Here is an 18626-nt window from a genome sequence, read left to right on the forward strand (position 1 = left end):
AATCTTCACGTGGTCTGCCCTGTTTCGACGAATGCAATCAACTCAGCGTGCACAATCAAATAAAATCAGATAGAACAAGTTGTCCTACAACTTTAGGCTGTGCATGCCATACGCAAGAAGAAGAAGCTAGGAAGAAGCTGTTCCTGATTATGGAGTTATGCGTTTTCATGCTTCTGTACCTCTTGCTTGATGGGAGAGGGGAGAAAAGTGGGTGAGACTCGTCCTTGATTTTACTTCGGAGTGACGTGAGTGACTACGTGAAGAAGACCCCGTCCATGCGCACACGCGTCATATCGTCAGACGCTTAGCGGCTGCGACCATGTTGGGAGGAGCAGAGCCCTCCAAGCGATGAGTGAAAGAAAACCTGAAGGTATGTACTTTCACTTTCAGGCCATTTTTCTTCCGTGGAGACTGTGTGCTGAGCAACAGGCAAGTCTAAACTATGGAGAAAAGTGGGAAAAGTAAAGGGAAGCGCACCGCAGCTAAAACTCAAGAGGACAGAGTGTCTGAGAGTAGCGGGCGCCCCGTTAAAAAGTCTGCTGTAGAAAAACCAGTGACTACAGAAACGGTAGAAAAAAGTACCGTTGTAACACCCACAGGGTGTAAGGCCAAAAAGAAAACAAACAGGCCAGTAGACTCGGATGAGTCAGACCCGGAGATTGTTCCACCTCAGAAAGAGGTCATGTCAGATCGGGTCGCACAATTGGAATTCCTCATGGGGAAAATGATTTACAAAGGCACACCCCACCAGCGTATGGAACACCCAGGAGAGGTCCTGGGAAACGTTGGCCTAGAAGAGAGCCAGCACACGAAACACCTGAAGAAGAAATACCAGGTCAACCCCACTATGAGGAGGAATATCCAGAAGATTCTGATAATGAATCATATGAGGACCAGAGCCCAATAATAGAGCTCAAAGTACCAGGTCTGGCCCAAAGATTCTCAAGTCCCAGACTGAAGGGACAACCATTGGCAGAAGAATTAGCAGCAACTATAAATTACCTGCTTTCCCATTAGTTAGAAGAACTAACGATGGATGAGACTATCAATAAATATGAAATCCCGCAGAATTGCGCACTGCTAGCAGTCCCAGCAGTAAACAATGTAATATGGGGCTATTTGGGCACCGCAGTACGCGCACAAGAAATGAGGTTACAGCGGGTGCTGAGATTAATGGGGTCAAGCATTACGGCGTTTGCCAGAGACCTGGAAGAAGAACATGCGACAATGTCACAACAGGATGTTTTGGCACTAATGTGTAATGCACACTTCGAAATTAACAGTATTCGTAAAAGTGCTATAAGACCTAACATACATCCTAAGTTTGCAGGGCTCTGTAAACCAACAAATATACAATTGCCGAACTTACTCTTTGGAGAAGATCTAGCCAAAAGGGTGAAAGTCCTGAATGAAGAAGCAAAAACCGTGGGTATGATTAAACCACCGATGTTTAGCAGATCAGTTTGAAGGCAATATCCATACCCAAGGGTGGCTGGAGCTGGTGAAGGAACAAGTCGTTCGTACCCGTATATGCGTTATTGGTGCACCGCTCCAGGGCATGGAGGACATGGCATTCCCACAAGGGGCAAGGTACAACATGTGACACCAGCAAACCCTGAGGTAGGTGGGTCTGGTTCTGAAAGAAACATATTAGATGTTTCATATTTGCAAATTGGGGGAAGGTTACAATTCTTCCTAAAAGAATGGCGAAATATAACATCTGATGCATTTATACTGTGCAGTATTATGGGGTTCAGGGTTGAATTCTACCCACATTTGAATCCTCCTACTCAACATGGTCCAAAGCGAATGCATGTTTTTTCTCTAAAGAAGAGAATAGAAACATTCAAGCAGTACTTGACATATTAAGTAGGAAAGGGGTTATTGAAAAGCCAGTTTATCAAAACCACCCATTTATATCTAGTATTTTTTCTAGAGCAAAAAAGGATGGTGGTTGTAGAATCATTCTTGATCTAACAAGTCTTAACCCTTTTGTACAGTATAAACATTTCAAAATGGAGACATTTACTAATGCTATGCAGCTAATTTCAAGAGAATGCTATATGGCCAGCATAGATCTGCAAGATGCATATTACTCTGTGGCTGTGCATGGTAATGACCGAAGATATTTGAAATTTAACTGGATGAATCAATAATGGCAGTTCAAAACATTGCCTAATGGATACCCTCAGCCCCTAGACTGTTTACAAAATTGTGAAAACCAGTCCTAGCATTGCTAAGAGCCCAGGGCCATTTGGGAATGGCTTATTTGGATGATATTTTAATTGTGGGTGATACTGAAACTACAACAGAAGCCTCAGTATCAGAAGTCAAGCTCACATTTCAAAGGCTGGGTTTTTTAATACATCCAGATAAATCTAGATTGTCTCCAAATAAAACAATTGATTACTTGGGGTTCACTATTAATTCAGAACACATGATAGTGACTTTACCCAAGGACAAAAAGCTGCAGTTAATTGAGGGTTGTAGCAAACTCATTACAGAGCATCAACCATCAATTAGGCAAGTGGCAAGCTTACTTGGCAAACTTATCGCTTCATTTCCAGCTGTGCAGTTCGGTCCACTGCATTATCAGCAACTGCAGCGAGCAAAGGTACAAGCATTAAAAAGACATTTGGGGCATTTTGATAGGCCCATGCAATTATCAGCAACAGCAATTGCTGATGTACAATGGTGGATTAAGAGTGTCTCCTATTCTTCCATGTAAATTCTGGTTGAATCACCTGCTATCATTCTACAGACTGATGCAAGTGCGCTAAGTTGGGGCGCTACTGATACCATTACCAGCTATGGAGGTAGATGGAATGTGGAAGAGGAACCTTTGCTCGAAGCACATGGAATTAACTATCTAGAATTATTAAGTACATTTCATGGGCTTAAAGCTTATTGCTCTAATGTGCAAAATCTGCATGTGCAGGTTCAGATTGACAACACAATGGCAGTAGCATATGTCAATCATATGGGTGGAATCAAGTCAGAAGCTTGTGACTGATTGGCAAACGTTATCTGGCACTGGTGTATTATTTGATACATTTGCCTTTCGGCGATTTACCTACCAGGTAAATTCAATATAATTGCAGACAACAGGTCACGAAAATTTAATGATAATACAGAATGGATGTTAAATCGTGACATTTTTTATAATATTGTTGAAAAATTTGGAAGGCGAGAAATTGACTTGTTTGCATCTAGACTGAACCACCAATTGCCTCAATATGTTTCATGGGAACCAGATCCAGGTGCAACAGCGGTGGATGCATTCTCGCTAAATTGGGGTGGAATATTTTTATATGCATTTCCTTCCTTTTGTCTTATTAGTTGGTCTCTACAAAAGATCAAGCAGGATGATGCTTCAGGATTGTTGGTGGTCCCAGATTGGCCTACACAACCATGGTATCCACTAGTGCTAAAAATGGTCACAGAACCTCTTATGCATATTCCAAGACAAGAAAACCTACTTGTGCACCCTGTAACTGGTGATTTTCATCCTTTACATGATCGTATTGATTTGTTGATTTGCAGATTCTAAAAAGGCCATATTTCGGAAGAGGACTATCAGATCGAAGACTGCAACATCCTGACCTTCACGGAAACTTGGCTCAACATCGACATTCCTGATAGCGCCATCCAGCTAACGGGGCGTCATTTACTCCGAGCGGACAGGACAACAGACTCCGGTAAGACCAGAGGTGGGGGTCTGTGCATTTATGTAAATAAAGCATGGTGCACGGACTCCACCAACATCGAGAGTCACTGCTCAGCTAACCTTGAGTTCCTCTTGGTTAGATGCAGACCGTTCTATCTGCCCAGAGAGTTCACCTCCACTGTTGTGACTGCAGCCTATATCCCTCCTGATGCTAATGCCAAGCTTGCAATGAGAGAGCTGCATACTGCCATTAGCAAACAACAGACGCACAACCCCGAGGCAGCCTTCATTGTTGCGGGTGACTTCAATCACTCCAACCCGAAGACTGTACTCCCCAAATTCCACCAACATGTATCCTTCCCCACTAGAGTAGACAAGACACTGGACAAAGTCTACACTAACATGGCTGAAGCTTACAAAGCCATCCCCCTCCCCCACCTTGGTCAGTCTGATCACCTCTCATTGTTCCTGCTCCCTAAGTACTCCCCACTCATCAGACGGGTTAAACCCACTGTGAGGACAGTTAAAGTCTGGTCAGAGGAAGCGGACTCCACACTTCAGCAGTGTTTTGGAAACACTGACTGGAAGGCGTTTGCAGCCCAGGCCACCCTGACTCCCACACGACTCCCACACATCGGACATTGATTCCTACACAGTCCTCTGTTCTGGACTTGTATAACATTCCATTACAGGCAAAGGTGGGTGAAGTGTCTTGCCCAAGGACACAACGACAGTATGCACTCCAAGCGGGATTTGAACCGGCTACCTTCCGGTCGCCAGCCGAACTCTTAGCCCATTGTGCTATCTGTCGTCCTACCTCCCTCAAACGGGTGACCATATTCCCGAATCTGAAGCCATGGATGAACAGCGAGGTCAGGCTACTGCTGAAAGCACGGGACACCGCTTTCAGGTCAGGCGATGCTCGAACCTACAGTTCATCCAGGGCTAACCTGAAGAGGGGCATCAAGAAGGCCATGCACTGCCATAAGCTCAGGATTGAGGACCACTTCAACAACAACAACGACCCCCGACGCATGTGGCAAGGCATCCAGGCCATCACAGACTATAGACCCACCAACACCACCCCCACGTCCAGCGACGCCTCCTTCCTTGAGGAGCTTAACCACCTCTATGGCCGCTTCGACAGGGACAATCTAGAGACAGCCATCAAGGCTGTGCTCCCTACTGATCACCAACCCCTCACACTCACCCCCTACGACGTGTACGTGGCACTGAGTAGGACTAATGCACGTAAGGCTGCTGGCCCTGACGGCATCCCCGGGCGCGTCCTCAGGGCCTGTGCTGCGCAGCTGACAGACGTCTGGACTGACATCTTCAACCTGCCACTTGCCCAAGCAGTTGTCCCCACGTGCCTTAAAACCACCTCCATCGTGCCGGTGCCAAAACGCTCCACTGCGGCAAACCTCAATGACTTCTGCCCAGTTGCACTTACCCCCACCATCACCAAGTGCTTCGAGAGGCTGGTCCTGGCACACCTCAAAGGCTGCCTACCCCCCACATTGGATCCCTATCAGTTTGCCTACCGGAGGATGCCATCTCAACAGCACTTCACTCCGCCCTCTCCCACCTCGACAACAAAGACACTTACGTAAGAATGCTGTTCATCGATTACAGCTCAGCATTCAACACCATTGTACCCTCTAAACTGATCACCAAACTCGGTAACCTGGGCATCGACCCCTCCCTCTGCAACTGGATACTGGACTTTCTAACCAACAGACCCCAGTCTGTTAGGTTAGACAAGCACACCTATTCAACCCTCACCCTGAACACCGGTGTTCCACAGGGCTGTGTGCTGAGCTCCCTCCTCTACGCCCTCTTCACCTACGACTGCACACCTGTACATGGTACTAACACCATCATCAAGTATGCAGATGATACAACGGTGATTGGCTTCATCAGCAACAACAATGAGTCGGCCTATAGGGAGGAGGTCCAGCTCCTAGCAGCATGGTGCGCTGACAACAACCTGGCCCTTAACTCCAAGAAGACCAAGGAGCTCATTGTAGACTTCAGGAAGTCTAGGGGCGGCACGCACCCCCCCCATCCACATCAACAGGACGGAGGTGGAACGTGTTTCCAGCTTCAGGTTCCTGGGGGTCAACATCTCCGATGACCTCTCTTGGACCCACAATACCTCAACTCTGGTCAAGAAGGCTCACCAGCATCTCTTCTTCCTGAGGAGACTGAAGAAGGTCCATCTGTCTACTCTGATTCTGGTGAACTTCTACAGCTGCACCATCGAGAGCATCCTTACCAACTGCATCACAGTATGGTATGGCAACTGCTCTGTCTCCGATCGGAAAGCACTGCAGAGGGTGGTGAAAATTGCCCAACGCATCACCGGTTCCTCGCTCCCCTCCATTGAGTATGTCCAAAGCAAGCGTTGTCTGCGGAGGGCGCTCAGCATCGCCAAGGACTGCTCTCACCCCCAATCATGGACTGTTTACCCTCCCACCATCCGGGAGGCGCTACAGGTCTCTCTGTTGCCGGTCCAGTAGGTCCAGGAACAGCTTCTTTCCTGCAGCTGTCACACTACTCAACAATGTACCTCGGTGACTGCCAATCACTCTTTTGTTGTCTCTGTACTGTACAATGACAATTAAAGTTGAATCTGAATCTGAATCTGAGATCGCACTATGGATGTAAGTGCAGGAGCCTGGAGGGATAGTACCCAGAAGCAGTACATTTCTTACATTAAGAAATGGGAGGTGTTTCGCTCAAGACAGAATATTTCATACCACACTGCAGACATCTCAAATGTTTTAGAATTTCTGTCAACACTACATTTTGATGTAAATTTATATTATAGTGCAAGGAGTGCCCTCTCTGCATATTTATGGAGAGCATCAGAACAACAGGTTCTAGAATCACACCCATTGGTCTGTAGGTACATGAAGGGAATCTTCAATGCCAAACCTCCTAGACCCAGATATACAGATATCTGGAATGTGAGGGGTGTGCTCATGTTACTTCGGGAATGGAGTCCCATTTCAAATTTGTCTTTAGACAAAATTACCATGAAGGTAGTCATCCTAATGGCATTAGTTTCAGCACAAAGAGTACAGACATTACATTAATTACATATAGCCAGAATGGGAATGACAACAGAGGCAATTACATTCTATGTCTATGATTTACTCAAACAGAGCAGACCAGGAGTCACGGGGTGTAAATTGGTCTTTGCAGCATACCCTACGGACCCAAGACTATGCGTAGTGGCACATTTAAAATGTTACATTGAGGCCACCAGGGACTTAAGAGGTGCAGAATCAGCATTGTTTATCAGCCATTAAAAAACACATAACAAAGTGTCAGTACAGACTATTTCCAGGTGGCTGAAGCAGGTGCTGTTAGATGCAGGGATTAATACTGACAAATTTAAATCTCATTCCACTAGGGCGGCAGCAACATCGGCGGCCAAGGATTTGGACGTTCCAATAGACCATATCCTCGCGGCCGCAGGATGGGCAAGTGAACGGATGTTTCACAAGTATTACCATAAAGAGATTGCAGACCCTGGTGTGTTTGGTGGTGCTGTTTTGGATTCAGTATTAAATGTTCCCCTGTGATAAAAAAAAGGGGACAGAAATGTTTTGTTATGATAAATAAAAACCAGTAACTGATTACATTAATGTTATGGTTGTATATTATTGATTGTTTTCACTCATTTAGTCAATCAATGCAGTGAGACGCCTGGATTTGAATCTATGGCATGAAATCACAGAAGCTTTGAAATCTTCACGTAGTCACTCACGTGACTCTGAAGTAAAATAGTAAGATTAAATGAGCTTACCAGTTTGAAGTTTGATCTTTATTTTATGAGGAGTTACGATGAGTGACTACGTGCCCTCCGCTCCCACCCTCATAAAGATCAACTGGAAGTTATGTTTGTCTCACGTAGCTCACTATTATGCTTCGGTAAATTAATCATCTGTGATTTCACACCGCTGTTTTGAAGACTGATGCGTGTGCGCCTGGACGGGGTCTTCTTCACGTAGTCCCTCATCATAACTCCTCATAAAATAAAGATCAAACTTCAAACTGGTAAGTTCTCATTTAATCTTACTATTATGCTGGTGGCCTTGCCGAGGCAGTGTGAAGTGTAGATGAAGTCAATGGAAGAGTGGTTGGTTTGTGTGATGGTCTGGGCTGTGTCTACAATTCTCTGCAATTTCTTGCGGTCTTGAATGGAGCTGTTTCCAAACCACGCTGTGATGCATCCCGATAAAATGCTTTCTATCAGTCTAGAGGCTGGTCATAGGATTATTATTGGGCTATAATAAGACTTTTATTGGAGGAGACATAAAATATTGGGACACAAAGTGCTGGAGTAACTCCCAAAATGTCATCTATCCATGTTCTCCAGAGATGTTGCCTGATGTGCTGAATTACTCCAGCCCTTCGTGTCCTTTTGTGTATTTACCAGCATCTGCAGATCCTCATTTCTACATCATATATTGGGGACATGTTAGCAAAAGGCTTTGTTTTTGCACGTTTTGTGTAACGGCTACCCTTTCGTATGCTTCAATGAAGTCAACAATGACTCGCAAGAAAAGACGCATGAAGTGTAGCGATGTTACAATACCTACCTTCAGCGGCGCCTGCCTGTCGGAGTTGAACTTTCTCAGGCTGTTCAGCTGCTGCAGAAAAATCGTTCCGACTTCCGTTCTCGGAAGTTTAAAAAAAAATTGCGGGACAATTTAATCCCTGCTACTTCTAACGCCGTCAACACCGACAACGGGACGGATCTCACATAGGGGACAAAACATAAGGTAAGTCGTTTACTTTACATATAAACTTGCTTCTTAGGATGACTTTAATCCAAATTTCATTGGCGAAAATTTGATTTTGGCCCCATACGAACCGGCAGTGTTTTTCCTGCCGATATAGAGTTCAAATTCACTGCAACCGCAACGTTCCAATCGATCGCGTTCCACATAAACCCACTCGCAAGATGATTAAAATGCCCATTAATTTACGGGAATTAAACATTAAATTCCTACCATTTGGCCTATAAATTCATGACATTGAGATTTTAAAATCATGTTATATTGTGAATTCTTATGTGAATGTTATTTGGACACAGGTTTTTAAAAAATGTTAACCTTTTCTTAAGAAATGGATAAATGTTTAGATCTAGTAATTGAATTTTGTAATTAGCTACAATTAGGTAACTAACTAATTATATGCTTTAAGTTCAGGTCATCCAAGTAAGATTGTTTCATATTTGTTTCAGAATGTTTCAATCTATAATAACTGAAAATGTCATTCAGTTCTCTTAATTTTTAAGAAAGCTCTGGGCTTTTGACTGTCCTTGATCACAGCTTTTGAGTTCAGTCAATGGAAAATCAATAGGGAACAAGATGCCAATTTCCGAGTATGAAAATGGCCATAACTTTTTTTAATGCTGAAGATATGAAAGTGAATTAGGTGTCAAATTAAACTTCTTTTTATGCTTTATCTGATGGGATAAATTGCAGACTTGATTTTTAAAATCTCAAAATGTTGTAACATTGCTACTGGTACTGTCTGTACAGAGTTTGTTCGTTCTACCTGTGACTGCATGAGTTTCCTCCAGTATCTGTGGTTGGTTGCCAGCAGCGACGATCATATAGCGAGCGGAACTTTGGTTGTCAGCGCCGCTGCTCTCGCGATGTTGGTCTCCCCTCCCGGTTACGTAGCGCGAGCGCGCGCGTGTGTGTGTGTGTGCGCGTGCGCGCGCGCGCGGTGTCTCGATGGAGTCGGCGGCCTTCGGCATGATGGCGGATTTCGATGCGATCTACGAGGAAGAGGAGGAGGAAGAAGAAGACGAGGAGCGGGCGCTGGAGGAGCAGCTGCTGAAGTACGCTCCCGACCCGGTGGTGGTCCGGGGCTCGGGACACGTCACTGTGTAAGGCCGAGCGAGGAGCGGTGGTGGGGCGGGCTGGCGGGCGGGCATGGAGGTAGTGAGCTGAGCTGAGCCGCGGCTGGTGACCCGGAGCCGGGCCAGACCAGACCAGACCAGGCCGCAGGTGCGGGTACAATCCACCTGGGCAGTGACTCAAGTGCTTGGAGCCAACGTGTAACACAGATCCTGGGTGGCGATGGTGACAATCCACTCCGTGCCACCAGATGGTCAGAATCATGTCCTCCCTTCCCTTAGGGATTTCTTTGCAGGAAATTAAACAAAAAGTTGTGGATGGGAAATACGACGCTGCTTTAAACAGTGAGGTATGTGGAGTGATGCGATTCTGCTTGTCAATTCCCGGGCAGTGGGGCTTCTCGCAGCTCCACGCGATGGGTTGTTCAGCATCGTTACTCCTGGAGGAGTAGCCTGGAAACTGACCATGAGAGCAGTAGGATGTCACCCAGCTTGACGTAGATTAAAAATATTGATTGGATCGCGATGTTCCATTAACGCGTCTGAGTTTCGATTTTGTTCAGCGGTGTCTCATTGCTGTGGATCATTTGGACGTAACAGCGCTCCAAACCACCGTGAAATGAATTAGTAAATATTGCGTCAATACTCAGCGTGTTGTGGACTAACCTACAATGTCGATTGGTTGGTATCTACATTGCACAAGTCAAATGACAAAATGATTTAAAATGAATGTGATGCAAACTATGGTCAGATATCTTGTCAGCTGTTTGTTGAGTGAGGTTTATCTACTGGTAATGAATGGCATATTGGATGAACTGCCAGCACATCAGTACTTTCCCCACTTAATCTCCCTTTCCAAATGCCCCATGTTTCGCCCTAGCTCAACCCCTGCCAGATCTCCACTATCCTTACCAACCTCTCTACTCTCAGGATTGATGCATGGTTTCAATATGGCGGAGCTGACTCGAAGGGCAGAATGGCCTCCTCCTGCACCTATTATCTATTGTCTATTGAGTTAGTTGTTTTGTGGAAATTGCTGCTCCTAAGTGATAGGAGCAGAATTAGACCATTCAATAGACAATAGGTGCAGGAGTAGGCCATTCGGCCCTTCGAGGCAGCACTGCCATTCAATGTGATCATGGCTGATCATCCCCAAGCAGTACCCCGTTCCTGCCTTCTCCCCATATCCCCTGACTCCGATATTTTTAAGCCCTATCTAGCTCTCTCTTGAAAGCATCCAGAGAACCTGCCTCCATGGCCCTCTGAGGCAAAGAATTCCACAAACTCACCACTCTCAGTGAGAAAAAGTGTTTCCTTGTCTCCATTCTAAATGGCTTACTCCATAGATACACAGGAGTAGACCATTCGGCCCTTCGAGCCTGCACCACCATTCAATATGATCATGGCTGATCATCCAACTCGGTATCCCGTACCTGCCTTCTCTCCATACCCCCTGATCCCTTTAGCCACAAGGGCCACATCTAACTCCCTCTTAAATATAGCCAATGAACTGGCCTCAACTACCCTCTGTGGCAGAGAGTTCCAGAGATTCACCACTCTCTGTGTGAAAAATGTTTTTCTCATCTCGGTCGTAGAGGATTTCCCCCTTATCCTTACGCTGTGACCCCTTGTCCTGGACTTCCCCAACATCGGGAACAATCTTCCTACATCTAGCCTGTCCAACCCCTTAAGAATTTTGTAAGTTTCTATAAGATCCCCCCTCAATCTCCTAAATTCTAGCTAGTATAAGCCGAGTCTATCCAGTCTATCCATATTCTTAAACTGTGGCCCCTGGGTCTGGTCTCCCTCAACATCCGGAACATGTTTCCTGCCTCTAGCGTGTCCAAACCCTTAACAATGTTGTATGTTTCAATGAGATCCCCTCTCATCATTCGGCCCATCAAGTCTACACCACCATTCAATCCTGGCTTATCTATCTTTCCCTCTCGACCCCATTCTCCTGCCTTCTCCCTATAACCCCTGTCACCCATACTAATCAATAATCTATCAATTTTTGCTTTAAAAAATATCCCTTGACTTGGCCTCCACGGCCTCCGTGCCAATGATTTCTGCAGATTTACCACCCTCTGACTAAAGAAATTCCTCCTCATCTCCTTCCTTAAGGCACATCCTTTTATTCTGAGGCTATAGCCTCTGGTCCTACTCTCCCTCTAGTGGAAACATCCTCTCCACATCCACATTGGGGCAATCAAATAAGTGGGCAGCAGGAAGAATTAAAGAATTAAGTTGCACTGTTTACAAAGTTGTACAGCACCAAAATGAACCCGTCAACCCAACCTCAAATTTATATTTGGATTAAAAACTCATGAATACAATTTGTCTGGGAAGTGAAACGAGGCAGAACCTACACCTGGAATGGTAGGGCCCAGGGGAGGGTTGTAGAGTAGAGGGTTCCAGGAGTGCTGGTACATATTTCCATGAAAGTGGCGTAACATGTAGATAGGGTAGTCAAGAAGGTTTTTGGTATGTTGACATCATTTGGAGCATTAGAAACATAGAAACATAGAAATTAGAAGGAGTGGCCATTCGGCCCTTCGATGTGCACCGCCATTCAATAGGGTAGTCAAGAAGGTTTTCTCTCCATACCCTGATGGCCACAATCTAACTCAGTTAAAGCCATTAGCCTCAACTACCCTCTGTGGAAGTTGGGATATTATGTGTGCAATTGTACAAAGATCTTGATGAGCTGTGACCCCTGCTTTTAGAGTGTTCCTGCATCTAGCCTGTCCAACCCCTGTTTTGGCCACTCTGCTCCTAGATTCTAGAGAGTATGTCTATCCAGTCTTTCTTCATAAGCTAGAATCCCAGAATCAGTTTGGTGAACCTAGAGTGTTTTGGGATATTATGTTGCAATTGTACAAGATCTTGATGAGGCTGCTTTTAGAGTGTTGTATTCTGTTTTGGCCACTCTGCGAGAGAAAATATGTTGATAAGCTAGAAAGAGTGGCATAGAAGTTTTACAAGAATGTTACCTGGACTAGAGGGCCTGAGCTGTAGAGATAGGTTGGGCAGGTTAAGACTTTATGCCTTGGTGCACAAGAGGCTAAGGGGTGATCTTCTCAAGGTGCATAACATATTGTGCATAAATGGGGCATAGTCATACAATGTGGAAGCAAACCCATCGGCAAAACTTGCCCACACTGACCACATATCCCATCTACACTTGTCCTACCTGCCTGCATTTGGTCCTTAAACCCAACCTATCCATGTACCCATCTAAATATTTCTTAAACATTGCGATAGTATCTACCGCAACTGCCTCCTCCAACAGCTTGTTCCATATACTCACCATTCTTTGTGTAAAAAAAAATTACGCCTCAGCTTCCTATTAAATCTTTCATTCCCCCTCCCCTCACCTTAAGCCTATGTCCTCTGGTTCTCAATTTTCCTACTCTGGGAAAGAGATTGCATTTACTTGTTCTACTCTCACGATTTTGTACAATTCTATAAGATTACCCCTCGTCTACCTGCGCTCCAAGGAATAGAATCCTAGCTTGCTCAACCTCAGCCTCGAGCCCTGGCAACATCCGTGTAAATCTTGTCTGCACCCTTTCCAGCTTGACGACATTTTTCTTATAACATGGTGCCCAAAACTGAACCCAATATTCTAAATATAGTCTCACTGTCTTGTATAATTGCAACATGACCCCGTCTCCCAACTTCTATACTCAATGCTCTGACAGATGAAGGCCAATGTGCCGAAAGCCTTTTTGACCACCCTATCTACCTGCGATCAAGGAACTATGTACCTGTACTCCTTGATCCCTCTGTTCTGCAACACTCCCCAGAGTCCAACCATTCACTGTTTAGGTCCTCCCCATGTTGGCCTTCCCAAAATGCAATACTTCATATTTCGCTGTATTAAATTGCATCAACCATTCCTCAGCCCATCTGACCAACCGATCAAGATCTTGTTGCAATTTTTCACAACCGTCTTCACTACCAACTGACTTTGATGCCATCTGCGAACTTGCTAATCATGCCAAGTATGCTTTCATCCAAATCATTGACATAGATCTTGGTCGACATGGGCAAATAGAGCAAAAGGGCCTATTTTTATACTGTATGACTGTGATTACACTCAGTACTGAAAAAATGTTTGCCTTGAGTAGCATTGCAAATTTGCAATTTTTAATGCACTTACTGGTTTTCATAATGCATCATATTTGGTACTTATTTTGAGCCGTGAATAGCCTAATTATGTTACAATTTAGTAATTGAATTTTCCATTGACACTTGTCTTGTACAATTTATTCACAATGGGATTCTCATTATTGCCTACTTTGGTCTTTAAATGAGTGGTTTCAAAGGATGATTTAGTAAACAAATGACAAAGTGCTGGAATAACAGAGTCTGGCAGCGCCTCTGGAGAACATGGATAGGCGATGTTTTGAATCGGGACCCTTCTTACTCATAATGAGTTACACGGGCACTTTTTTGTAAACGAGCATCTCAAGTTCCTTTTGTCTACGATGATTTAGTGGAATTGGATTAATTTATATCAGGTGCCATTAAAATGCAGCATTTATAAGATTTAAACCATTTCCCATTGCTGATTTTAGCAACTTCTAAGAAAATGTTCCTATTCATTGCTTGGTAATTATATACACTAGTTGGAAGATTGTCCTCCAGTTATACATGGCTTTGTTGAGACCATATCTGGAGAATTATGTACAAAGAGATCTGTTTCCATGCTCTAGGCTTTAACTTTGAATATTGTTCTCCTTATTTTAAGGAAGAGTATGAATGCATTTCAGAGAAAGTTATTTAAGTAAACTTTAAGGGGGGAAGGTTGGGCAGGGTAGGTATGTATATGCTCAAGTTTAGAAGAGTGAATAAGGATTTTTTGGAAACAGACGGTCCTGAACGGTCTTGTGAAAGGCGCAGCAAGTAGTGCTGCTGCCTCGTGGCACTAGAGATCCAGGTTCAAACCTGACTTCGAATACTGGCTGCATGGATTTGTGTATTTTGCCTGTATCCAAGTGGGTTCCATCTGGGTGCTACTGTTTCCACTGCCCCCTCCCCACTAAGAAAGCAATTGAGGCAAGAACAATCTAAACATGATAGATTTTGCTTGGCACAAATATGTGCAGTTACTTCAAAAACATACTTTGGGAAAAATTGAATGATTGCAATATGTGTTATCTTTTGAATGATATGTTTTAAAGCACTACACTGTCATTGGCATAGATATTCTATTAAAATATTCCATACATTATTCCAAGGACATGAGAATTTTGATATCGCTTGGTGTATGTTGGTTTCTTGTTTCACTGCATACCAAGAGTATCTTGCATTTCATGATCTGATCTCAAGTTTTACATTTCAAAGCTTATAATTGCAAACTTGTAAAAAAGTATTTTTCGCTAATTTTGCGGATCTGCTTGAATAATAATTCATGTGAATGGTCATTAAGCATAAAGCTGCATGAATAGTTAAACTTTCAAGGATTGATAAAAATAGTTAATGAAAAACGATAAACAATTGTCAATGTATTGATATGTAAATAGAGGAAGAGCGCAGTTGCAAACATCAGCCACAGGAGGTATAATTGAGTAACTCTTCATCACCTGAATTTTAAACTGAAATTATATAATTGAATTCACTTATGTACCTTTGTTAAATTAATGTAATGCTTAGCTTACTCTTTGTCTGCTTCAGTGTAATAAAGTTTGACCATAATCATACTGTTTTAGTCATCAAACATCAGTGTATTCTCCATAAAAGTGTAACTATTTTTCTATTGTTATTTTGAAAAGCATTTAGAAGTATTTGCAGTTGTAAATCTTGTGCATTCCTCTTCTGGTTAGGAAGTTATTTAACATCTTGATTTAAAAATTAGTGTTTTCGTATTCTCCACTTTTTTCATCTCTATTTGAGAGAACTATGTACTTATACCCTTAGATTCCTCTGCTCTACATTCCCCAGAGGCCTATTACTGCCAAGGTTCTGCCCAGGTTGCGGTGCTGGCTCGAAGGGCCGAATGGCCTACGCCTGCACCTATTGTCTAATGACTTACCAAAATGTAACATCTCACACTTATTAAACTTCATGAGCCATTCCTTCACCCGCTTGTCCAGCTGATACAGATCCTGCTGTAATTCTTTAACTATCTTCACTGTCTATTTTAGTGTCATCTGCAGACTAACTAATCATGCCTTGTACATATTCATCAAAATCATTAATCTGGATAACAAACTGCATTGGGCCAGCACCGATCCCTGAGGTACACCACTGGTCAAATGCCTCCAGTGAGTAAAATAAATTTTCACCACTCTCTGGATCCTACCATGAAGTCATTTCAGTATCCAGTTAGCTGGCTCATGCTGGATCTTTTTGATTTAACCTCCCAGAGCAGCCTATTATGCCAAAGGCCTTGCTGAAGTCCACACAGACTACATCTATGACCCTGCTCTTGTCAATCTTTGATCTCCCATGTGCAAAACCACTCTTAACAGGAACATGCACACCTTGAACTCTCTGTCACACTTTTAAAAGTATCCCACTTTCTGGGTTCCTCTTTGCTGGCAGACAACCTCCTCCAGTTAAATTCTCCTATCTAATATTATCAAAGTTGGTCTTGACCCAATTTAGAACTTTAACTTGTAGACCAGGCCTATTCTTATCCATAACTATTTTAAAGCTAATGGAATGGGTCGCTGCTCCCAGTAGGCTCACTCACTGATGTTTCAGTCAATTGCCCTACCATATTCCCTATAAGTAGTTCAAGCTACGCTGTCCCCATTGCAGGGCCCTCTACATATTGTTTGAGGAAACTTTCCTGACACAATTTGACACATTTTTAAGTGGGTATATTAGGTGGATGGAACCATGGAGATGAATACGAGGATGGATATGGAAAAAGGGACAAAAATGGGAAGGCCATGATCAGAAGGAGGGAGAAGAAGTTAATAATAATAATAATAATAAATATTATTTATGGGCGCCTTTCAAGTCTCAAGGACACCTTACAAAAATTTAGCAGGTAGAGGAAAAACGTGTCGGGGAATTAAATAAATAGTAGAGACATGACTAGTACACAAAGTAAAGACAGAATTCAATACAAAACACAATATGAGGCAATTAATGCACAGATGAAAAGGGAGGGGAGTGGGGCTAAGGATAGGCAGAGGTGAAGAGATGGGTCTTGAGGTGGGACTGGAAGATGGCGAGGGACACGGAATTGCGGATCAGTTGGGGGAGGGAGTTCCAGAGCCTGGGAGCTGCCCTGGAGAAGGCTCTGTCCCCAAAACTGTGGAGGTTGGACTTGTGGATGGAGAGGAGACCGGCTGATGTGGATCTGAGGGATCGTAAGGATTGGTAGGGGGAGAGGAGGTCAGTGAGATATGGGGGGGCCAGATGGTGGAGGGCTTTGTAGGTGAGGATCAGGATTTTAGTTGATCCGGTGGGAGATGGGAAGCCAGTGAAGTTGTTTGAGGACTGGAGTGATGTGATGCCAGGATTTGGTGTGGGTGATGAGTCGGGCGGCTGCGTTCTGGACCAATTGGAGTCGGTTGATGTAGGTGGAGCTGATGCCAAGGAGAAGTGAGTTGCAGTAGTCCAGTCGGGAGGAGATGAAGGCATGGATGAGTCTTTCAGCAGCGGGAGGTGTGAGAGAGGGTCTGAGTTTGGTGATGTTGCGGAGATGAAAGAAGGAGGTTTTAATGACATGGCAGATGTGAGGCTCAAGGGAGAGGGTGGAATCAAAGATCACGCCAAGGTTGCGGACCTGGGGAGACAGTGGTGCCGTCGATGGTGAGAGTGAAGTTGGTAAGGTTTGTCTGAAATTAGAGAATTCAGTATTAATACTATCGGATTGGAGACTACCCAGGCATAATATGAAGTGGACAAAAATGCTGGAGAAACTTCCAACGGGTGAGGCAGACTGAAGAAGGTCTCAACCCGAAATGTCACCTATTCCTTTGCTCCATAGATGCTGCCTCACCGGCTGAGTTTCTCCAGCATTTTTGTCAACCTTCGATTTTTCCAGCATATGCAGTTAACCATATAACCATATAACAATTACAGCACGGAAACAGGCCATCTCGACCCTACAAGTCCATGCCGAACAAATTTTTTTCCCCTTAGTCCCACCTGCCTGCACTCGTACCATAACCCTCCATTCCCTTCCCATCCATATGCCTATCCAATTTATTTTTAAATGAAAGTTCTTTCTTAAACAACTCTTAGGCATAATATGAGGTGCTGTTATGGGCAAGAGTAGGTGCTCTGCAAGCCAGTCACCTAATCTGCTTGGGTTTGCCAATGTAGAGGAGGCTACACCACAAGCAGCGGCTGCAAAGGATGAGGTTGGAGGAGGTGCATGTGAATCTTTGCCTGTTTAGGTCCCTGGATGGTGGCGAGAGAGTGGATATAGGAATATGTGTTGTAACTCCTATGATTGCAGGGGAAAGTGCCAGGTGTTGGACAGCTGGTGGAAATAACAAGGTATGCTGATTCTGCATCATAGGACATTATCTTATGAGTACATTTTTAATTAAAAGAACTCATGACTTCTGACTTCAAAAAGAAAACTTGCTAAGCATGGGTAACATCTTTGGCTTTAATTGATCAGAAAAGTGTATGGGGAAACTACGTGAATTAGAGGAGTAGAATTTTCCTAGCCACCTGCTGTCCTTACTAATAGATACTGTACATGAAAGAGATTTCACCAAAAACAATTGAGAAATTATTTTTCTCTGGAACTCGGAGGTTAAGGATAGAGTCGGATAAAATTAGAAGGCGTAGAAAGGGTAGACAGTCAAAACCTTTTTCCCAGAGTGGAAATATCCAATGCTCGAGGGCACAGATAAGGTGAGAAGGAGAAAGTCTAATGACGATGTGCGGGGCAGTGCAAGGAATAGAGAGATATGGATTATTTACAGGCTGATGAGATCATTTTAACTTGGCATCATCATATTTGGCAAAAATATGGTGGGTCGAAATGCCCGCTCCTGTGCTGGGAAAGCATTTAAATTTTACAAGAGAGGCATACATTTCCTGTGATAATTTTCTCAAAAATCAAATTTTACCACATGGCTATTGTTTCAGATC

At 44.0% G+C, this 18626-nt stretch overlaps 1 protein-coding gene across 2 annotated transcripts in view; it reads left to right on the top strand.

The window, feature by feature from the left end:
* The first annotated feature begins 9372 nt into the window (after positions 1-9372).
* The window catches only part of LOC129697601 (cysteine-rich hydrophobic domain-containing protein 2), a 55639-nt gene continuing 46385 nt past the window's right edge, over positions 9373-18626 (top strand). Inside the window, exon 1 of one of the 2 annotated variants that reach the window (XM_055636294.1) lies at positions 9373-9581. In XM_055636294.1, coding sequence (XP_055492269.1) covers positions 9427-9581 — 155 coding nt within the window. In that variant the 5' untranslated portion in view covers positions 9373-9426. The remainder of the gene's footprint in view (positions 9582-18626) is intronic. The other variant, XM_055636300.1, reaches the window with a different exon arrangement.

The sequence above is a fragment of the Leucoraja erinacea genome, chromosome 1, assembly GCF_028641065.1.
Source record: "Leucoraja erinacea ecotype New England chromosome 1, Leri_hhj_1, whole genome shotgun sequence".
In the NCBI taxonomy this organism is placed as follows: Eukaryota; Metazoa; Chordata; class Chondrichthyes; order Rajiformes; family Rajidae; genus Leucoraja; species Leucoraja erinaceus.